A 20,519-nucleotide genomic window follows, 5' to 3' on the forward strand; every position below is an offset into this window, starting at 1 on the left:
TCCCTTTCAAAATACTTCACAAAATCAACAGAGGGGTGAAAACTGTAAAATTCAGAGCAACTGTACTGTGAGCAAACAATTCTGCAGCTGTGTACTCTGAGATTCTCAAAGTTCATGCTTATTTTGTTTGGTGAAATACTTTTGAAAGAGCTGATATGACATTAGTGTGAAGTGCAAAGTTATACAAATAAAGTCATGTATATCTACTAAAACCCACCTCTGGCAAAATATTAGGGCATAGAAGTTTTGGTTCTTTTACAGTAGCTGTTTGTCCCTCCCAGTTGGATTTTGCCATGTTTGAAAGGGTCTTTGTTGCACTCTCTGGCTCCTCTTGCCATTGATACACAGGTCTGAGGTTTTCCTGTTCAGGGAGAATTTGGCTGCACTCACCGTGCTGCTTCTAGCAAAGCTCATAGAGCAGAGTGTTGTCTTGGAAAATGTAGCAGATTGGGTTTTATTCAGCTGGTATATTTTGGACCTTTACCATGTTCTCATTTATCTCTCACTCACAGAAACACTCCAAAATGGCAACCATGTAATCTTTTTTAGATTGTAAAGCCTTTGTTATGGCTCCAGAGTTTGATGCCTGACGCTTTACTGTGTGCTTTGATCCTGGGTTTCTGGTTTGTGTTTTTGTTTGGTTTGGGCTTTTTCCCCCCTGGTGCCTGTGGAAACATTCAAAGTCCTGATTATTTTCAGGGACTAATACAACTTTTTATGGAATCATATTGAAAAGGGGCTTTGTTAGATTAGTGAAGCATTCACGTGCTTTACTTCATTTGCAGAGTTGTGGTTTTTTTGCTAAATCCTAACTCTTCTCTGTGAGGGCACAGCTTTAATGATTTTACTTTCTGCTTCCAAGCTGGCTCTTTGTGAAGAAGGAAAATCTTTTCCTGGTGACGCTTCATCTGAAACATAAGGATTCCTTTGTTGGTTGTTCCTTGACTTGGTTTCTGTCATTCATATTTGATTTACTGCCTAAATTCAGGATATTTAGTGGTGATAAACTATAGCAGTTGCAAGAAGCTCTGTCTGCTTGTAGAGAGCCACATATAGTATTTCCAATAATTGTTCTTGATTCAGTGTTAGTGCTCAAGAGAGCAAGGATGAAGCCCTTCCATTTGGCTGCTGCTCCATTTACAGTGTGGAAAGCTTCTCTCTAGTGGCTCTGCCCAGTTTATCTGGAAAAGCAGAAGTTTTCAGGCTATGAGACTCATTTAGGTGGATTCTTAGTTTTAGTGGTCAACTGTAATTTCCTGCCAGGTGCAAACACTTGGTCCTGGAGGACTTGGTCACTGTGGCTTAGATTTACCACAGCCTGGGTCTTAAAAGTTGTAGGTTACCTAGAAGAAACTCATCTGTCTAGGAAGATACTACCAAATAAAATTCTGGAAAAGGGATTAACAGTGACTCCACTAAGTATTTCTTTTGTTCTTTATTGTTTGAGTTCATAGAGTTTAACTGAGTAGAGTGAATTCTTGTGGTTAACCTGTACTGCAAACAGGTAGGAAGCACAGACTGGTGTGCTGGGCTCCCTAAGAAAGACAAACTTGGTGACTTTTTTGAGCTGGTGCATTACTCATCGACTACCTTGTGTATTCAAGGAAAAATTCCAGATACTCCCCCAGTGATGTGACTGTTTCTGTCTTGCCTGGGCGTGGTCACGGCCCCTATCCAAGAGGTTTCGAAGGCAGAGTGAAATCTTTGCCAAGTATGAAAGACAGGTATGACAAGCAAGTACTCTTGGCAGGCAATTTAGTTTATTATGCAGCTATTTGAAGGGGCAAGCTGCCAGTTTTCCACGTTAAAGGGAAGATAATTGCCTAACAAGGTCACGGGGAAGAAGGAATACTGTGGGACAGAAATTTTGTCCTGTCCCTTGGTAGAACAGATCATTTTATTTCATTGCATGCTGGAAGGACCCATGGGGCCTAAATCATGCCAGCTCCAGACACTGTATGTGTACCATGTCTTCCACTGCCAGCCAGAAAAATGTGTTTCTGAAATGTTGGAAAGTGCCCAAGTGAGGTTTAATATGCAAACTAGAACTGAGGCTGGCTGTAGTAGTGTAGTACCTTCCTTAAATGTGTAAAGAGAGGAGGAAGTTGGGGGTTTTTTTGTTTCTCTTTAATTTAGTAGGAATGATGTCTTATTTTGGGGGAGTTTTTTTTGTTTATTAGCTTAAACTGCTCTGAAGATAGTATCAGTAATTTTCTTGTTCACTGTGTTTGTGATTAGAGTAAGTAAATTTTTTTCAGTGTAATTTCACTGTGTCATTGAGGTGGAATTATTTACATTTTAAAAGAGGGGAATTGTTATAGGAAAACTAAAAGTTTCTCAACTATTAAAGATACTAATCTCATGTTTTAGAGATAGACTCAGCTATACCTGTGTCTTCAGAGTACATACCAGGTGATTTATAGCCATGTCCTAATAAAGAGCTGAATTTATTTTTTTTTTTTGGATGAAACTTAAAAACTCCTCTGTGCCTTTGAGGCAGAAAACCTGCAATGTCTGTGGAACTTCAGTGTCATGATTAAAATTAGACGTACTTGTAAGTAACCAAAACCACATCTACTAATCAGAGAGGTTAAGCAGCTTCAGTGGAGTTTGCTGGCACCATGACTGCAGTGCATGTCAGAGGCTGTTATTGCTGCTCTCAGTGAGTCATTTGGGTAACAGAGGTCATAATTCAATTTGAAGTTGTGTACATAAGTACACAGAGCACGGGAACCACCTGTAACTACTTCTGCATTTTAATGTATTTTTACTGTCTATCGTTAAAAAATGTATTTCCAAAGAGAGAGAAGCAATCTGAAAGAGGTATGGATTTATACAGGTTAAACTGAATGTATTCAGAGGGAGCTTTATCTTTCTGATGCCACTTTGAAATATTTATATGATCCTCAGGTAGTGCTCGTGGAATAGACACAATGAACTGTCGGTCAACTTCCAGAAAAGTTGTTCAGTGTTTTCTCAGAAGGCACCATCCTACAGCTTCCTGGTTAAAGAGGAACCATTGTTTGGAAATAATCCAGTGATCCATCTAATGATTTTACATAGCTCAGCACCAGGTGGAAGATTAAAAAAATAAATATATAAATAGCTGCTTTTCTGCTGTTGGTGCTTTGTTCCTTCTGAAACAAAAAGTGCCCAGCTGCCCTCGCAATAAGATGAAGAGAAAAACAAAAACTAAAAGGGCCTTGACCAAAGTCTTAAAATAGTTTGGGGACTCTCCCTGCCTCTGCAGCCCAGGACCAGCCCTCTCCTTCATCTCCCCCCATGCAGCAGGGATGGCCCCTCTCTCCAGTCCCCAAGCTATGGGGTGGTACTGACTGGATTTGCTGAGCCTGCTGAGGAGCTGGGAGTCCATCAAGGCTGGTTTATCCATCATTGCTGTTCCTGGCAGATGCCTCCTAAGAAGACATGTACTGATTTAGGAGCTCAGCTGAACTTGTGGTCCCTGGACTGCATCCCAGCAAGGACACTGTCACTCAAAGGAGTGGCACTCATACATGAGCTATTTATTCCCTTAAAATGTGGAGTGCTTGTTCCCAAGTTGCAGCACAACTGGTTTTTTCCCCAAAGCACTTAATTCCTATTTTCAAGACCTAAGAATTTCCAGTATCATATCAGTGTACTCATGGTGTTAATGCTTTTTGGTTTTCACTGTATTTTTTAGTAAATTCTGTGTTCCCATGTACTCTTCCATAGTTTGTTTGAGCAGGACATTTGTCTGTAAACTATGCCAAAAAGAGAGGTTAAAATTCTCCAGAAGTTACAGGACCTAACTGAGGAATTATGAAAGGAAACGAATTCTTCTAAATACACTTAATTAGGGTTTATCACTTGAGAAAATCATAAGCAGACTCAAATCTCTGATGATCCAGAACTCTGTATATACAATCTGTTAGTTTGCTTGAGAAGGAAGAATCATGCTGTGTGTATCCCAAAATCCAGGCCATCAAGGTCTGTCCCCTGGATGACTAAGACACAGGTGAAAGCTAGCAACAAAAGTAAAAAAATTTAAATTTCTATCTTTCCCTCCTGCCTGTTGCCTATTTTTAATCCCATGCTAGATACAGTTGACAGGCACTGATCTGAACTCTCTTAACAATTTGGCTTTCAAACATATGTTTCTTCCAGATCTAGATCTCTCCTTTTTGTTCTGTGGTTTGGCTCTTACTGAGTTCCCTCTGCACACTGTGTGGTCCAGAACATTTATTTCACCTGCTATATACCTATGGGGAAACGATCTTGAGTTCTTCAGGAGCTCTGGTTATCTCTATTTGTTCATCTCAAGTTGTAGTTTGCATTGCTTGTGCTGTTGGCTCTCAGTGTCATGTGTGAGTCTCTCTCCTGTTAGATGCTTAAGCATTATTTATGGAGTGTTTGTAAACTTACAGGCAGAGTGTCTGGGAATGTTTGGTGTGTTCCCATGGAGCTGAGCTGTATTTTGACAGCTGGTAAATGCCACAAAGGCTCCAGAGGCCACTGCTCCCTATCTGCCATTCCTCCACCATTTAGCTGACTTGTGATAGCTGTTCTGCAGACAGGGCTGTGACTGACAATCTCAATTTCAAAATGTAGGCTCTTCCATGTATCTGTTATTTGTAGGATTCGTTCTGACCAAGTAGTTTTGCTTTCCTCTGTAAATACATATGTTTGAAATTGAGTTGAGAGCTGGTGTTGACAAATCCTATTTTTAATACTAAAGTTTCTGTTGTGAGTCTTCACAAAGCACTTTGCCAAGTGTCTATATATTGTTTTATTAGAGCAAACTAAGGAGCAGAGAAGTTAAAAGGTTTCTCAGTGTCATAGGGCATTCAGGATCAGATTCAAAGGAAAACAGTGCAGTTCAACTTGGGACCTTGTCTACTTTTACTAACACCCCTCCCTGTAGTAGCAGAGATCACCAATGCTTCTCTGCAGTCTGATCTCTCCCCATTGTTGATGTTTGGATGTAAAAATGAGGTTTCAGTCATTGCTGGTAGTGAGTCCAATGAATGTTGAAACCTGAAGGAATGCTGCTGTTTCCTACCTCAGAGTTTCCTCCTGAAACTGAGGCCAGCTGGGCCTTGGCCCCAGGAGGAAAAGCAGAGAATTCCTACAGAGGGCTGTAGGAATCCTCCAGGTAAAGGATCTTTTGGTTTTGAGGTGTTGTGAAACTTTTGTCAAAATGATTCCTGACTTGTGTGTAAGGGAATGAATAAAAGAATGAACATGTTGTAAGGCTGGTCTTGTCACTGGCTGCCTTTGGGTACCCTCTAGTCTGGTGGGTGAGTAGATAACATGAAACTCTTGCTAATGATGGGTAAAAAACCAGGAAGAGAATCAAGTAGAATAAATTTAGTCTTTCTATTTTATGTTCTCTTTTTTCACTTCCCTGGGCATTTCCATTCTCCATCATTCCTTGTATTCAGCTTGGTTTACTTGTCATTATTTATTGTAGGGGAAGCCCGGGGGTTTTCAGGGCAACAGTTTTGTAGGAAAAATAGGTTTCACTTAACACTGTGTAAGATGTCAACTGAGAAATTGTCACTTAAGATGCTACTGACATCTACATCAAGCCTGGCCTTTAGTCTTCTCATCCCATACTAAAATGCAAAGGTTCTATTCTTCTGCCCTTCAGCTCTTCAATGGCTTGTCCTTGAGGTTGATTCAAACATCCCACTTTTTCAAAGGCCCTTAAAAGTAAACAATTTTTTAAAAAATTATTATAATTTTATAAAGATATATCTCAGAGATGGGTAGATATTCTACAAACTTCCTGAGATTCCTCTTGGATATTAAGTTTGGTAAATTTGTTTCAGATTGAAAAAAGGATGTTGGAAGGGAGCTTTAGGAAGTGCAATGCTCTAATGAGTATTTGTAATGGCAGATTACCTGTCTGTGCAGTTCTGAGCTGTGTCCTTACTCAGCACTCTGGCTCCTTGGTTTATGAGTAAGCACGGAAGTTGGGAGTTTCCACAAGAATTACTCACATCAAGGAGGAATCCTGAGAGGCTCGTCCCTGTCTGGTCATGGAAGCAATTTAATTAACCTGCGTGCATAATGCATCTTTCCAAAATTGCAGACAGACTCTTGAGTCTCTTTGCTGTGGGGGACAGGAGGAAAAGTTCTGAATATAAATTCAGTCACTTGTTGCCTCAGAAATGTGTTGAATTGGTGTTAGGAGCCTGTAACCTGCCATCCTGACACCTTGCTGAAAGTATAATATTCACTCTTTCTGTTGAGTGTTTTTGGAAGAAATGGTAAAAGACTTTTGAGACTTTAGATGCCAATCCTTAGCTATGATGAGGTATTGCTGCTAAGTAGCCAAGCCTGTCAGTAACCATTGGTGCAGCTCCACTTTCTGGTAGGCAGGTGATGATAGGAAAAGGGAACAGAGGAAGGGAGGTCAGCAGTAAATGGGTCACAAACAAAACCGTGATCTTTTGACTCTCTCATGCCAAGATCTTAAATGTAATGCTGGTTCCACTGAACTCCATACAACTTCCTGGAGTGGCTTTTCCTCTGTGTAGCTCATGTAACTTCACTAGGAGATGCTGGAAGAGTTCAAATTGTGCCTTTAAAATTTGTTACTGAAAGTTGTTTAGAGATTCTAACCATCCTCTGTTTGGAGAACAGAAATTAATGTTTTTATTGTAGAGCATTCTGAAAGTTTGTTCTGAATTAAGCAAGAGCCACAAAATATTTACTGACAAGAAAAACCAAACTGAACAGTGTTTTCTCTTCTGTAGGCAGAGTTTATTGTACTTGCTTGTCCTAAGATTTAACATGGTGTTGGAAGTTAGTTACAAACAATGGAAACAGCTCTACCCCACTACTGTTTAAGTCTCCTAAACTGCTTTTGGATTATGCAATAGTACAGGTTGATGCTTAAAGTGCTTCTATTTTAATTTTGTTCAAAGATTTGAAAGTAAAACTAGATAATTGCTGAGATCTACTTTTGGGGAGGGTGAAGAATCTTTCTTGGGCAGTGCCTACACTAGGTATCACTGCTCCAGAACTGTACTAAATACATGTAGTATTTGTTACTTGTTATATCTGAGTCTTTCAGAGCTGGTAGCAACATGAGGAGGTTTTATAAGAATAACTAGAGATTTAAAACCTTGTAACTTCTAATGCCCCAATTTAAAAGTATTCTGATGTTTAGCTACACTGCACTGAGCCTTGTAGCTAACATTAAGCATTTTGAAAGAGGTCAGTGTACAAATCCAGTTTGTGATATCAATTCTAGGCATTAAGGTGGGTTGATAAGAATATCGTTAGCAAATGATTCCATTTTAAATTAATTAGCAATATGATTCCATTTTTTTAAAGGGAACTATTTTCATGTCTTAATTCTCTAATGCCATTATGGGTGTTTTCTGCCTGTCCATCATCCACTGTAAATGAATGCTATTGCTAGAAAAATCTTACTTGCAATAACAAGAAAGAATCTATCTTCACCATTTTTTTTTCTTTAATTCTTCTTTGAGAAGTTCTTGTTTTATTTATGGGTAGCCTTTTACCCTGTAAGTAATGGTAGGACAGACGCAGGCCTTGCTCTGGAGGTTTCTGCGTAGTTTTTGAGGGTAATGTCTGAAGTCAGCCACACAGAGTTTATTCTCCATTTTCCTTATTAACTCTTCCTCTGGAAAAGAAAATGACAGCAGCCTGAAAAGTTTTGTATTATTTACTTGAGATGTGTAAGTTGTTACTTAAACTACCATATTTTTTTATACTCAACTATAATCTGTAATCCTAACAAAATAGGGGAAATAGTTCTACCACTGAGCAAATACTGCATGACATACACTATTTCCAGTATTTCCAGTAATACTGGAAACTTCCCTCAGTTTCACTTACACAAGCTACAGAAGTTAAATTTTGCCTTTTGGCAAGGCAGCTGCTCTAAGTAGTTTTAGGTGTTTTGTAGTCAAGATTGTATCAAACTTTACAATATTCAGTTGACACATGTTGGAAATCGAGAGGGCTTTATGCAATGTTTTCCTCATAACATTTTAAAACTAAAAAAAGCCTTGCTGCTTTGGTGGAACATAATGTTAATGAGAGGAGGTAATTATGAAAATTACTCTCCTTGCTCAGGATATCCGATCTTTGTGCGTGTGATCCATATTTGCACATCTCACCTGCTGCAGGTCCTCAGAGCACGTCAAAGATGAAGGTGGGGTGCTGACAGCTGTGAGAGAATCGTGAGGTTCTTTTCTCCTTTGACATCTCCTCAGATGAATTTTAAGTGATTTTCTGTCAGAAATAGGTTTCATAACTTCATTTTCTGAGGTGGATTTTGTTTTAGAGCAGTTAGGAAAACGTTTATGCTCTGCTTGGAAAACTGCATCAGGGACAAGGAGATACATCATAGGAGCATAAAAATTATATTTACCAGACCACTTTTTAATTAAGCATTTTCAAATAAATTCTTCAATATAGCTGTTTTTCAGGTCTCAGTAAATATTTAATTTTTTAATAGTCCCACAGGAGCAGAGTGGGGTTGTCTATTAAAGACTGGCAGTGTAGCTGTCTGCAGCTCTTTCCCACAAAACTAATTCATTGGGCTGAAGTTGATTTAACTTCTGTTTACTCAGTACTGGGAACTCTCAAATTATCCAAGATGTGGACTAATTTTTTGTAAGAAGTGGGTTATGGGCATCTATTTACCTCTTGTTAATTGTGTGAATTGCTTCTCAGTCCTGGTCACAAAGCGTGTCTGTGGGTTCAGCTGTAATTGCTAATATGAGAAAAACATCATTTACCCCAGGATTTATGTATTTGGTGGCGTAGTAGAAGCAAATACCCTGACCTGTGGGGAAATGCCAGCATCCTGTGGCCTGGGGGGTGCTGAGTGCTGCAAACCACCTGGCAGAAAGGAATCTTTTTGGGCTGATTTGTGCTGGGTTTGCTGCAGACATCAGGAGAGCTCCTGGCCAGCACTAACTACTCACTCTTTTGCTGCTTCATGGAAGTGAAAGGTATTTCAGATAGACAAAATGCCAAAGTAATTATAATTAGGCAAGCTGTGATTAAGCAAGCTGCATAGTAAACAGTGTGAAAGAGCCTCTTGGCACTGGAGAAGGGAAAGAATCAAGGCAGTGTGGATTGCTCAAATTCACAGAGGAAAGATTTGGAGGCAGGACTGGGCAGACCATTAAGGCTAGATCTACTCAAACAAATGACACCATGTGGAAAGAGAATTTCCCACTCAGCTGCCCCGGGACCATCTTTCCATGCAGGAACGTTTGCATTTGGAAGTGCAGGGAGCGTTCTGGTTCCTGTGGCTTCACTCTGTGACCTCCCTGTCCCCATTCAAGCCCTGGAAGGGTTGGGAAGAGCATTGTGCCATGGTGTGTGCTTCTCCCTCAGGAGCTGTGGGGTTTACAGCCCTTTGGTTTTCCTCTGAGTTTTTCTGTGCCAGTAGCAGCCATGCCCTTTTAACTGAATAATCTCACAGAAAAACCCAAAACCCCCCAGCCTGCTGTCACCCCCCAGTATCCCAGCGTGGTTGGAAAGCAGACCATTAGGATGTGGCATTTCTATTAAAAAAAAAAGTTGCTATAAAAGTTATTGCAAAGAAGCACTTCTATGGCAGAAGAAACATGTGCAGCAAAAAAACCCTCAGAAATAATTGGAAGGTGCAGGGAAAGTGACCAAGACTTTAACTCATTTATCCATTTAGTGATGGAGAAAGTGAGAGGCCATAATGAGCCAGGAAAGCTTGTCTGTAGGAAAATCATTGAACACTCTGTTGCTTCTGGGGATTAACTGGGACACCAGAGTACAACTGTAATCAAAGACTTTGTCTGCAGTTACTTTTTGGATAATCTGTAGATACCCTGGCAAGTCAGTTGCATAAATCTTCCTGAAAGAATTTTTTTAGACAAGTAATGTAGTCTGTTGCTTACCAACATGTTCATCAGTGCAGTGACCCAATAAAGGAACAAAGCAGGTGCTGACTTGCAGTGTTGCGAAGTGAAGTTCTTTGGTTCTTTGGTTTGTGTTTCTCTGTGTGTGTAGGGCTTTGCATATGAAAAGCAAAACGCTCATTTTTAAGTGATTCTCCAGTTTTAGTTGAGCATGTCCTGACATGGCTGTCTTTACAAACAAGGTTCTGGCTTATCAGAAGCTCCAGGGATTTTTGTTTAGCTTTTTCATTCTCATTTACTGGCTTGTGTTCCAGATGTTTCAATGCATAAAGGTTTTCTTGTCCCATAAGGGTACACAAATGATGTGTTTCCATTCATTTACTGGAAAATCATTCAATATGGCTATTAGCTGACATGAATCCTAAGTATTTAGATCCCTCAGAGTGTGGAGTTTATATGTTTAAACCACACTACTCAGGAAAAGGCAAAAAATAAATGCTATCTCAACTTCTTATCAGAATGATTAAAAAAAGAATTTAAAGTGGTATTAAATTGTACGTCTCTCCCTGAATTTACAGCCCATTATGCAAACTCTGTGCTACCTTTGAGTAACCCAAATTTCTCTTGAGATCTATTTATGCTTAAATTCAACTTGCTGTTAATGAGCTGTGCCTGTTCTCTGTATTTTTGGGAATGCCAGGTCTGCTGTAGAGCTTTATATGCTCATTTCTTCCAGAAGGTGATTCAGATGGGAGGGGAGAGTTAAAAATCTTTTGTGGTTCCATTTTCTTATCTCTTTTTGCAAGCTGAGGGCTGAACCTCAAAATTACAGCAGGAGCAAAGCTGTATTAATTAAAAATAAGTTTTGGTTATGATTGCTTCTTTCCAGTTTCTTCTGATCAACCCCTGTGGCCATTCAGTATTTAACATCTCCCTGTACATCCTCAGTGGAACAGAGCTGTGCTTCTTTTCTCTCCTCATTGCAGAAGGGAGATCAAAGAATCACAGGTAGTGATGCATGTATAGCTTCACTGTTTATTTTCAGTTTATAAACCATAGAAGAAGATCGTGATTAAGTTGGCCAAGATTGGTTATTTACATTTCTTGTTTGGTTTTTTGACTTTCACGTTCCCAGTAATGAAACAACCAAAACAAAAGAACAAAAGGATGATTTCTACCTGCCCTGAGCAGCCTCTGAGTGCCGGGAAATAGCAAGAAGGAGTATCAAGCTCAGAAAGGCAGATCCAGCCCATCTTAGAAACACAGAATGGTTTGGGTGGGAAGGGACCCTCAAGGTCATCTCAAAAACCCAAACCAAACAACCCAAATAATGCCAGATGCAGTCAGGAGGAGGGACTGGATCTATTCCTACAACTCCATACGCAGTTAATGAGCAAAATTTTTGGTTCATAACACTTGCACCCTTTTAGTTGAAAAGCCTTGGTCATATCCATGGGCTGAATTGTGTTCCCGCTGATGAGGTTATCTGAGCAGCAGCTTTCCAGCCTGTATGAATGATGATACAGTTCTCTCAGCTAATGAATATTCTGGTTATCCAGATACTTAGAGGATTAGGTCATAAGTGCTGGCAGTAGGATAAATTTTTGACTTGGAGGCTTGTGCACTTGGAGAGGCACTTAGACTGCATGATCTGCTGATGTTTTCAAAAGAGCAAACTAAAATTGTTTTCTTACTACAACGTATTAGAAGGCATTCGTTATAATTCTGTTGAATGTCCAGTTTCTTTATTTCCATTTTTCCCTCTTCATGGTTCATGTAGACTCATTAACCCAGTACATTTGAAATAAGAGAAAATAAAAATTCCTTTTTATCTTAAACTGTAGTTGACTTACTATCTTTATGGTATTTGGCTTTTTCAGTGTGAAGGGAATTCAGTGGAAAATACAAAGAAACTACACAAGCATAAAACTCCTCCAGTGTTTTGAAGAGAAAGGCAGTGTTTTCTGTTTGGTTTGAAAAGATGTTGCTGGCATTATCTGCTATTCTTTCTGGGAAATACATCTCAATTTCCAGGAAGCTTACAACTGAGCAGAAAATCACAAAATTCTGGAATGGTTTGGATTGGAAGGAACCTCAAAGCTCATCCAGTTCCAACCCCTGCCATGGGCAGGGACACCTTCCACTGTCCCAGGGGGCTCCAAGCCTTGTCCAACCTGGCCCTGGACACTTCCAGGGATCCAGGGGCAGCCACAGCTTCTCTGGGCACCCTGTGCCAGGGCCCCAGCACCCTCAGAGCCAAGAATTCCTCCCTAATATCCCATCTAGCCCTGCCCTCGGGCAGTGGGCAGCCATCCCCCCTGTCCTGTCCTTCCAGGCCCTTGTCCAAAGTCCCTCTCCAGCTCTCTTAGAGCCCCCTTACATGCTGGAAGGCCAGAAAATCTTGGATGTTACAATGGAACCTAGATAAAAGTATTCATCAGGAATGAACTGGCGGATGGGCTTGGCATTGATCTCCTCTGTTGGAGGAGAAATGTGTTACTGGAGTGTGCCTGAATGTGGATCCCTGTCCACTTGGTCATGGTACCTAAACAGTTACTGTACACTGGATTTTCTTTGGCTGTTTTCCTTTGGCTTGGTCCTTCTGAAAGCTGTGAGTAGCTCAGCTCTCCTCATGTACTGGCTGTTACAAAAAGGTCCATGAAGCCTTTTGCAGAATGCCTTGCTTCCTTTGGAGAGCTCCTATCCACATGATAAACTTGATGTGCAGTGTTGCAATTCAGTCATGCTGGCTACAAGCTGCCCAATTTCTTGACCATTATTGAGGAAGTGGGAGCTGATCAGGGGCTCAGATTCAGCCCAGCTCCTTCAGTGCCCTCCCTAATGACACAGAGCCAGAGCTGCTGCAGAGCTTGGCTACAGGCCATTATTACAGAGAAGTGTAACTTCATCCCTTTCACAGAATAGGGTTTTTCCTCTCATGTGGAAGGGATTGTGTTACTTAATTGAAGGGAAAAAACCTCAGCCTCTACTTATTCCCCATGTCAAAGACAAAAAAAAAAGCTTCCTAATTAGACTTAAATTATGCATTGCATAGAGGAGAGCCATGGTTTGCCTCCTATCAAAACATTTTGGACATGCTCCCATTTCAGAGTGTGACTTGGTATTAATGAATGGTTCCTTCACCTGGAGCCTCCTAAGGGTCTGTCCAGCCAGCCCTGTTGTATTAATCCTTCCAAAATGTTGTTTCAGCTGTGCTCAACAAATGATACCAGCTTGTGCTATCAGAAATAACTAACAAAGCCTTTGGGCTTCAGGCAGCCTTTCTTCTCCTGCGTGTTTCCAATGTGTGATGTTTGGGTTTGAGATTGAGGAAGGGGATTCATTTGCACTTTTTTTTCAAGCTTGATTTTGGCAATGGTGACAGTGGCCTGTAGTGTTCCAGGTTAGTCCTGTGTGTTCACAGAGGAAGGAGAACTCAGGGCTCTAAAAAGAAATTTTAAATGGCTAATTCTTATGCACTTCTAAAGAAAAAACAGCTGACAGTACTTCCTCCTTCTCCCCACCAAGTAGTGGTTGTGGAATTTTGGAAAAGCCAATTGTTGCTCCAAGTGTTCTCTGTTTCCAAAGAAAAAGGATGTTTGGTGTGAAATGCTGGTTTTATCTTGCAGCATATGCTCTGTGACAGCCTGGCCTGCTGCCTATTCCAGAGTCCACAATTTCCTTCACTTTCTGATCTTTGGGTGTAAAATCCAGATTTTTCGTCTTCAATGCACTTGAAACCACTTAGGGAGCAGTCAACTCTTGTTACTGAGCTACTCATGTTATCCTACTCTCAAATAAATTGGGCTCTGTGTCTTCCTAAAAGCTCCCAAAATCAGGTCTGCTTTACCTCCTGCTTGCCTCCCATCTGCATCCCCCCTCAACCTGCATCCTCTTGAGCTTCCAGGAGTTTGTGCTGTCAAGACTGAAAGAGTTTCTCTGCTTAGAACAATATTTCTGGCGCTCATATTTTGAAAAGCTTCTCATTGTAATGATAAGGGAAAATATCAGTAATTATTTTTGCCTTGAAGGCTGTTGGGGAAATACCAGCAATTTAGAGAGGAGCCACAGATTTGGGCAGTTTGGGGACTGCTGAGCAAAGAAGCGTGGAAACTTGGAAATATCTGTGCTTCTGGCCAAGGGGGATGAAACCAAGGAACATCTCTTGCTACATGGCTTATCTGGATGGATTCTTCTCCAAACTGTTGCAACACAGGGACAGATTTTGTTAGGTAATTGTTTCTGTTTCTGGACTTGGCCTAGCCCAGCAAAAGCAGAAGTATCTGAAAGAGAATATACTTGGGGGAGGAAGGGAAGGAAATGGTAACTACACTTTTTCCAAGCTAAGCTTAGGGACCTGAGCCACTCTACTTGTACTTTAAAAAAAAAAAAAAAAAAGTAACATAAAAAAGGACAATATAAACCCCCAAAACTTGCATCATTTGCACTGGAATTCAATGTATGAACTGTCATTTTGAAATTATGAGCCGGAAAAAGAAAATCATTTGCAGTAAGTTTAACAGGAAGTAAATTGAATTGTGAGTTAAATTTTTTGTTGCCTTTTTTTACTTTTCATAGAGTTGTGTAATAATTTTAAAACATTTTATGAAGATACACTGTTTTAGAATTATTACTGCGGAAATTCTACTTGATTGGGCTGTTTTAAAAGTGCTCTTTTTATCCTTTTCTTTTTGAAGATTTCTGCACTTATTAAATATCACCATATACACCTGTTTTGCTTTCATGAGTATAGTCCCACAATTCTAATTTCTTAATTAAGCCATTCATAGGAGATAGCTGTACCTTAATGGCTAAACCTAAATGACAAATGGGCAAACCTAAATAAAAGCACAAGTGATGCTACTGCAGGGACAGGATTTTTGGAGAATTCTTTTTTTTTGCAGGGACCTACATACAACATGTCTGTTAAGCTCTGTTTTGTGGAGAGCACTTCTTAAGGCCTCTGTGGATTTTTCAGAGCAGCACCTGAGGATAATGGGGTTTTTTGCTATCCCTGGTGGTTTTGAGTGTTCAGCATCATGATGTAAAGTGATTTCAGATTGGATATAAGTATATTTGTTAGGGTTTATTTGGGTAGCAGTAGTGCCTAGAGAAGTCCAGCTGATTAAGTCTGCTGCTATGTGTCTTTTTGACAAGGTTCATAACAGCAAATATAATAAGCTTCTTGTAAACTGACTTCATTTTTAGATTGACTTTTACCTACAGAGCATCAAATAAAGGCCAGGGCTTGAAACAGAACCTGCAAAAAGTCTCTGTAGACTAATCCTAGGTGTGCAATGTAGACAGTGGTTAGCACCATATTCCTTTGGTTCAGTGAACTGTCCTACAGCACAGACACTGGTTTTCTCTCTTGGACCATCAGCTGAAAGGATCTAAGTGCAGGGAGTGTGGGTTGTCACACATAGGAACAATAAAAACACCCAGTCTGCACAGGTGGAGGATGCTAATCCCTCTTCCAGCATCTTTATTTGCATTACACAATCCTGTATGATTGCCATGCAAGCAGCACAATCAGCTTTGCAGGCTGTACACAAAGACCACAGAGACCCTTGTTCCTGTGTTTAGAAGTGCTGTGGGGACAATGAGCTGGACAGTAATTTGGTGCTGTCTTTCTTGTCTGTTACCAGAATAGAGGACAGGAAACCCTTGTGTAAAAAAAAAAAAAAGGTTGAATATAATCTATACTTTTGCATCTTAAAGAAGGAAAAAGTTACTGCTTTGTCTTTCCAGGGAAGAATGGATGGTTTATGGGGTGTGGTGCTGTTGGTGGTTCCCAGAGCAGCTGTGTGGCCTTGGAAGGAGCCTCAGCAGGAATCAGGCATTTCATGGCACCCAGAGCAGTTCTATGGAACAGCTGGGATGCCTTGCAGCTTTACACCCATCTGCAAAACATTTCACAGTCTAATACAAGGAAATCAGAGGTACAAACCTGCAGGGGAGTTTTCTCAGTTGTATTTCTCTTGGATCCATGGTCCTTATCAGTGATGGAACAGCCTGGCTCTGTTTGGGCCCGTTGGTTTTCAGTCTCTTCAGTGCTCTGTTGTCAGCCAGTGTCAGCGTTTCCTCCAGATCATCCACTGCTTTTCCTCCAGATCATCCACTGCTTTGATGTGCCTTCCTGCTTTGTGTAAAAGTTACAACCATGTCTTTGTCTCTGGGCTGTGTTAGGGCTGGCTTGTCCTCACTGTTTATAACAAGGCAGAATTACAGCAACAAAGGAACCCTGGCAAGCACCACCTTCCCCCCAGCCCCTGAGGGCTGGGCACTGCTGGAAGGAGAAACACTGCAGAATTTACCCTTTGTCCCTTTGGTCTCTGTGAACAAGGATTTTAATCTAATGTGAATTTTGTGCCAGCAAATCTTGATAAAATTATCCTAGGAATATTTAATATTTTAATTTGCTTTGAAGGTTTCTTTAAAACTGCGTGTTACAAACACATCAGTGGGAAAATTGAGCATTTGTTCATCTGGCAGGTGTTGACATTGATGATGTGAAGATGTTTCCAGTTTCCCCCTCTCTCTCCATAGTTGATAATAACAGTGTTGATTTTCTTTCCATATTAAATAATCAAAAACTCTCAATTTTAAAGCTCAGTTGAAAGTACAGTGGATTTTGCAGAATCTGTCCCTGATAGCATAGAACATGGGTTTAGTTTGCATTAGAGAAGGTCAGGAATCCTTGACAAAGTGAATGTTGTGCAGGACAGCATCTGATGGTGTGCTCTGAGCCCCCAGGTACTTCATCTCCAGTAATGTTACTGGAATGTTTTTCCCTTCGTTTTTTGGGTAGGTTTTTTTTTTTTAAGATTGTACTTTGACTTTGAAACTGTTTGAGATATTGAACCTGTCATTTAGACTTGGAGTATTGTTGGAGCTCACATCTCAGTTTTTCCACCATTTGGTTTGGATAAAATTTTGCCCTTTAGGGAAAACAGTTTGGCTTTAACACTTCATAGCTGCAGTGTAGATAATATGAGTAGATTTTACAGTCTCCCTCGATTCAAAGCTAGTGTTTTTCAGCAGTTTCAGTTCTTGACAGATACAGCCTTTCAAACAAGATTCAGCACTTGTGCTGTCACTTCTGTAGCAGTCACAGAGACTGGAGGTGGACTCTTGTCCAAACTGCAACAAGCAAAGCCTCTGTGCTGCTTTCAGTGTCTTTCCTTCTCAAATGTGTTCTCACATGAGTGTACTCAGCAGGGATTTTGAGGAACTTTGTTGATTTAAAATTAATCTCTTTCACTGAGTTTCACTGCCAAAAGCAGTTTTAGTGGGGTATGGTTTTGTTTACAGCAGTGCAGCTGATCCTTGTCAACTATCTCACAGTACATCTTAGCATAGGAAAGGATCAGAAGATGTATTTGAGGAGCAAATCCAAACCCTCCTTTCTCACTTAACCTCTCTCTGTCACAATATAGTCTACCACATACAGTGAAGAGTTTGCATGCAGGCATTCAAGATCTCTACATCTGTGAAAAAAGCATATAACGTGTAGGAGTGGAGAAACTTCGCAAGAGCAGGCAGCTGCTGAGTTTGTTTGGGCTCTTTTTAAGCTCTTTTTAAAGCAAAGTTATCTTCTAGTTTCCACTGTGACCTTGGACTTTGAGCACCATCAAAAACTCTGGGATATTGGTGTTTTCTTCTAACTGCTGAATTGCTTGTGTGCAGCATTTCCGAGTGAGAAGTGAGCATTGGACATGCACTGAAGCTGAGTACAATGAAACTACAGCAAATAACCATATCCAAAACTATGAAACAGAGGTGAAAATATGGCATCCAAATGTATTTGGCCTCTGAAAATGAGAAAGGCTGTGGGATTACTCAAAATGTGTATGCATTGTACATGATTTATTGTATCTGATAACTTGGAGATAAAAACCAAAATTGTAAATCCTTGTATTCTGTCTCAGGACTAACACTGGCTTGAGTAACATGGGCTGAGTGAAATCAGTGCAATTGTTAGTTTAGCTTTGTCAGTGCTTTCCAATTTTTCATTCATATAGTCAAAGGCTTACTGGAAATTGTGACTTCTTGCTGGGCTGTCCCTTGCAGCAGAATTCTCCTGTGATTCTGTTAAAGAAACCTTCCAGTGGGAGCTCCATGTTAACCTACCCAGCTTGTTTCTACCTATGGCCTCATGGAGCCTTAGAGCTGTTTCCCAGAGGGGAACAAGGCTGAAATCTGGTTTCTTTTACATCCATGTTGAGTAGGAATGATATGTGATCTGCTGCTGGCAAGTCCTGCAGCTGATCACTGGGGTGCAGTTCTGAGCATAGCACAGGGTCTCCTGAGCAGCTAAAATGTGTTCCTCATTAAAACTCCTGATAAGCACTGTGCTTAAGCTGCGTTTGTGAAAGTCAGCTGTCAGATGGTATTTGTTAATTTTTACAAAAGCTGTCTATTTTTCTTTCTTTGTGAGGTCAACTCCATCTATGGTGCCCCAAGCTGCAATAAGCAGTGGAGTAGTGTGGGAGGGTTGTTGCTTTATTGTGAGTCTGTGTGAATGAGAATTTTAGTCGTGGCTTTCTGTTCTTCAGGGGAATAAGCAGTGCTGCCAAGTAATCCTAAACTTGCTTTCTAACTCTTGTTTTACCCCATAGAAAGAAAGTGGGGAAACAGTCAGTTAAAAAAACTAACTCAATAAAAGTTAGTAATAAAATTTTTCCATTTATTAAAAAAGGTTCCCACATGGGGAGAGTGTGAGATGTGCAGATTATACTGTCAGGAGTTATATGCTGTCTTGCTGCAGAGACTTGATTTTAATCCTTTTTCTAAATGACTGTAAGAGCCTTTTTAGAGATAGAAGAGAAATGTTAATTGTTTCTCAGGTCAATTCTTTACATTAAAAAATTCCAGCACGTGCAAGATTGCTCGAAATGTTCTTCCTAGTGCTGCTTGACTGGACTGGTTGAAAATCTTCAGTCAAAAGGCCAGCCCAGCCCAGTTTCAAGTCTTAATTTCTTTTCTACCATCTCTTCCTGTTACCTTGTTATCTCTTTCCTCCTAATCCCTCCTTCCTTGCATACAGGACAAACTCCATTGCTAAAGGTGCTGTGAGTTATAAATGAAATCTGCTCTAAATTCAAGAGCTCTTAAATTGGAGGAAGACTGTAATGAAATACCTGTTTGCTGACTGAGAAATCACAGATGTTTTGAATTCTTGTGGGGTAATTCCTGACACTTTAAAGCTGGTGACACAGTAGCTCTGCAGCTCTTTCTACCTGTCCCTCTTCTCTTTGCTGGCATCATGTGCAGGTTTGGAGGCTCCCAGGTTGGATCGCTAGCTCTGGATGCACCCTAGGATTTGTGAATGGCCACTGAAAGCAATACAGGAATAGAAACCATGTGATTGTAGCTTCAACAGAAGCTTTGATATCTGCTGGGAAGTGTGTCACTTTATTATGTGTCTCAGACCAGGTGTTTTACTCTGATTTTTCTTTCTTTCTTTCTTTCCACGTAGGCTGTGTGTCATCCTGAGCAATGGCCCCCTTCCTACGGATATCTTTCAACTCCTTTGAGCTGGGACCTGGGCAGAATGATGGAGAACAACTCCAGCCTTTCTGTGCTATCAAGATGAAGGAAGCTCTCACTACAGGTGAGGTTACAAATGGAGATGCTTTTCTGAATATCAGTAAATTTTTGAGAACTACTGTAAACCTCCTTAATCTGTGAATGGCAGTGAGTCCTTCTCTTCCTGTCATGCCAAGCATTTCAATGTGAGCTTTTCTTTTGGAATGGGAGAAATAATAATGGCTGTTTTCTCTACCTTCACCTTAAAGCAAGGTTTCTTTATTAGTACTCAGGGCAGGAGCAGGTCTGAGGGAACTGAAATACAGAGCAGCAAATACTCTTTATTGGCTTGGAGGATGAGAGGTGCAGTTTGTTATTGTTGTAGTAACTGAGGTACTTTGCCTGAGTCGTTTGCTTGAAATTACTCACACTGAAGGTCTTCTTAGACAGAAACACAGAATGAGCTGTGCTGGAAGGGACCCTCAATGATCACTGAGTCCAGCTCCTGCCCTGCATGGCCATCCCCAGCAGTCCCACCCTGTGCCTGAGAGCGCTGTCCAAAGGCTCCTGGAGCTCTGGCAGCCCTGGGGAGCTCTGTGCCCCTTCCCTGGGGAGCCTCTTCGGGGCCCCACCACCCTCTGGGAGGAACCTTTCTGTAATAGCCAGCCTACACCTGCCCTGACACAACTTCAGGCCATCCCTCAGGTCTGTCACTGTCACCCAGAGCAGGAGCTTGTAACTGCACTGAGGTCTCCCCTCAGTCTCTCCAACTGAACAGACCAAGTGATTCAACAGGCCCTCAGCCTTCAGAGACCTCATCTTTACAGAAACTGGTCCAAAGGTTTATAATATCTTGTGACATTTGGCTAGAAAACACCACTGCAGCCAAACAGGATGAGAGGGAATTGATGTATTGCTAGACTGCAGCTCTGCGCTATGGCTCTAGAGATTCACAAAACATCAAAGAATGCAGTAAAGGGTGAAGTTTCTTCTTCCTCACAACATGATTGGTCTTTTCCCTTATTGCTGCGGGTAAAAGCTGCATTTAAGCTTGAAATTCGAGGCATGGTGCCTTTTCCACAAAGTTTTGTCATTCAGCCAATGTTCTAAGCTCCAAAG

At 40.9% G+C, this 20,519-nt stretch overlaps 1 protein-coding gene across 3 annotated transcripts in view; it reads left to right on the plus strand.

Moving 5' to 3' along the window:
- PRKCD (protein kinase C delta) overlaps positions 1–20,519 on the plus strand; it is a 60,101-nt gene that overhangs the window by 15,065 nt on the left and 24,517 nt on the right. For all 3 annotated transcript variants that reach the window (XM_058032281.1, XM_058032280.1, XM_058032282.1), the window contains exon 2: positions 19,351–19,485. In XM_058032281.1, the coding sequence (XP_057888264.1) occupies positions 19,371–19,485 (115 nt within the window). In that variant the 5' untranslated portion in view covers positions 19,351–19,370. The remainder of the gene's footprint in view (positions 1–19,350; positions 19,486–20,519) is intronic.

This window comes from Melospiza georgiana, chromosome 11 (genome assembly GCF_028018845.1).
Source record: "Melospiza georgiana isolate bMelGeo1 chromosome 11, bMelGeo1.pri, whole genome shotgun sequence".
Classification (NCBI taxonomy): Eukaryota; Metazoa; Chordata; class Aves; order Passeriformes; family Passerellidae; genus Melospiza; species Melospiza georgiana.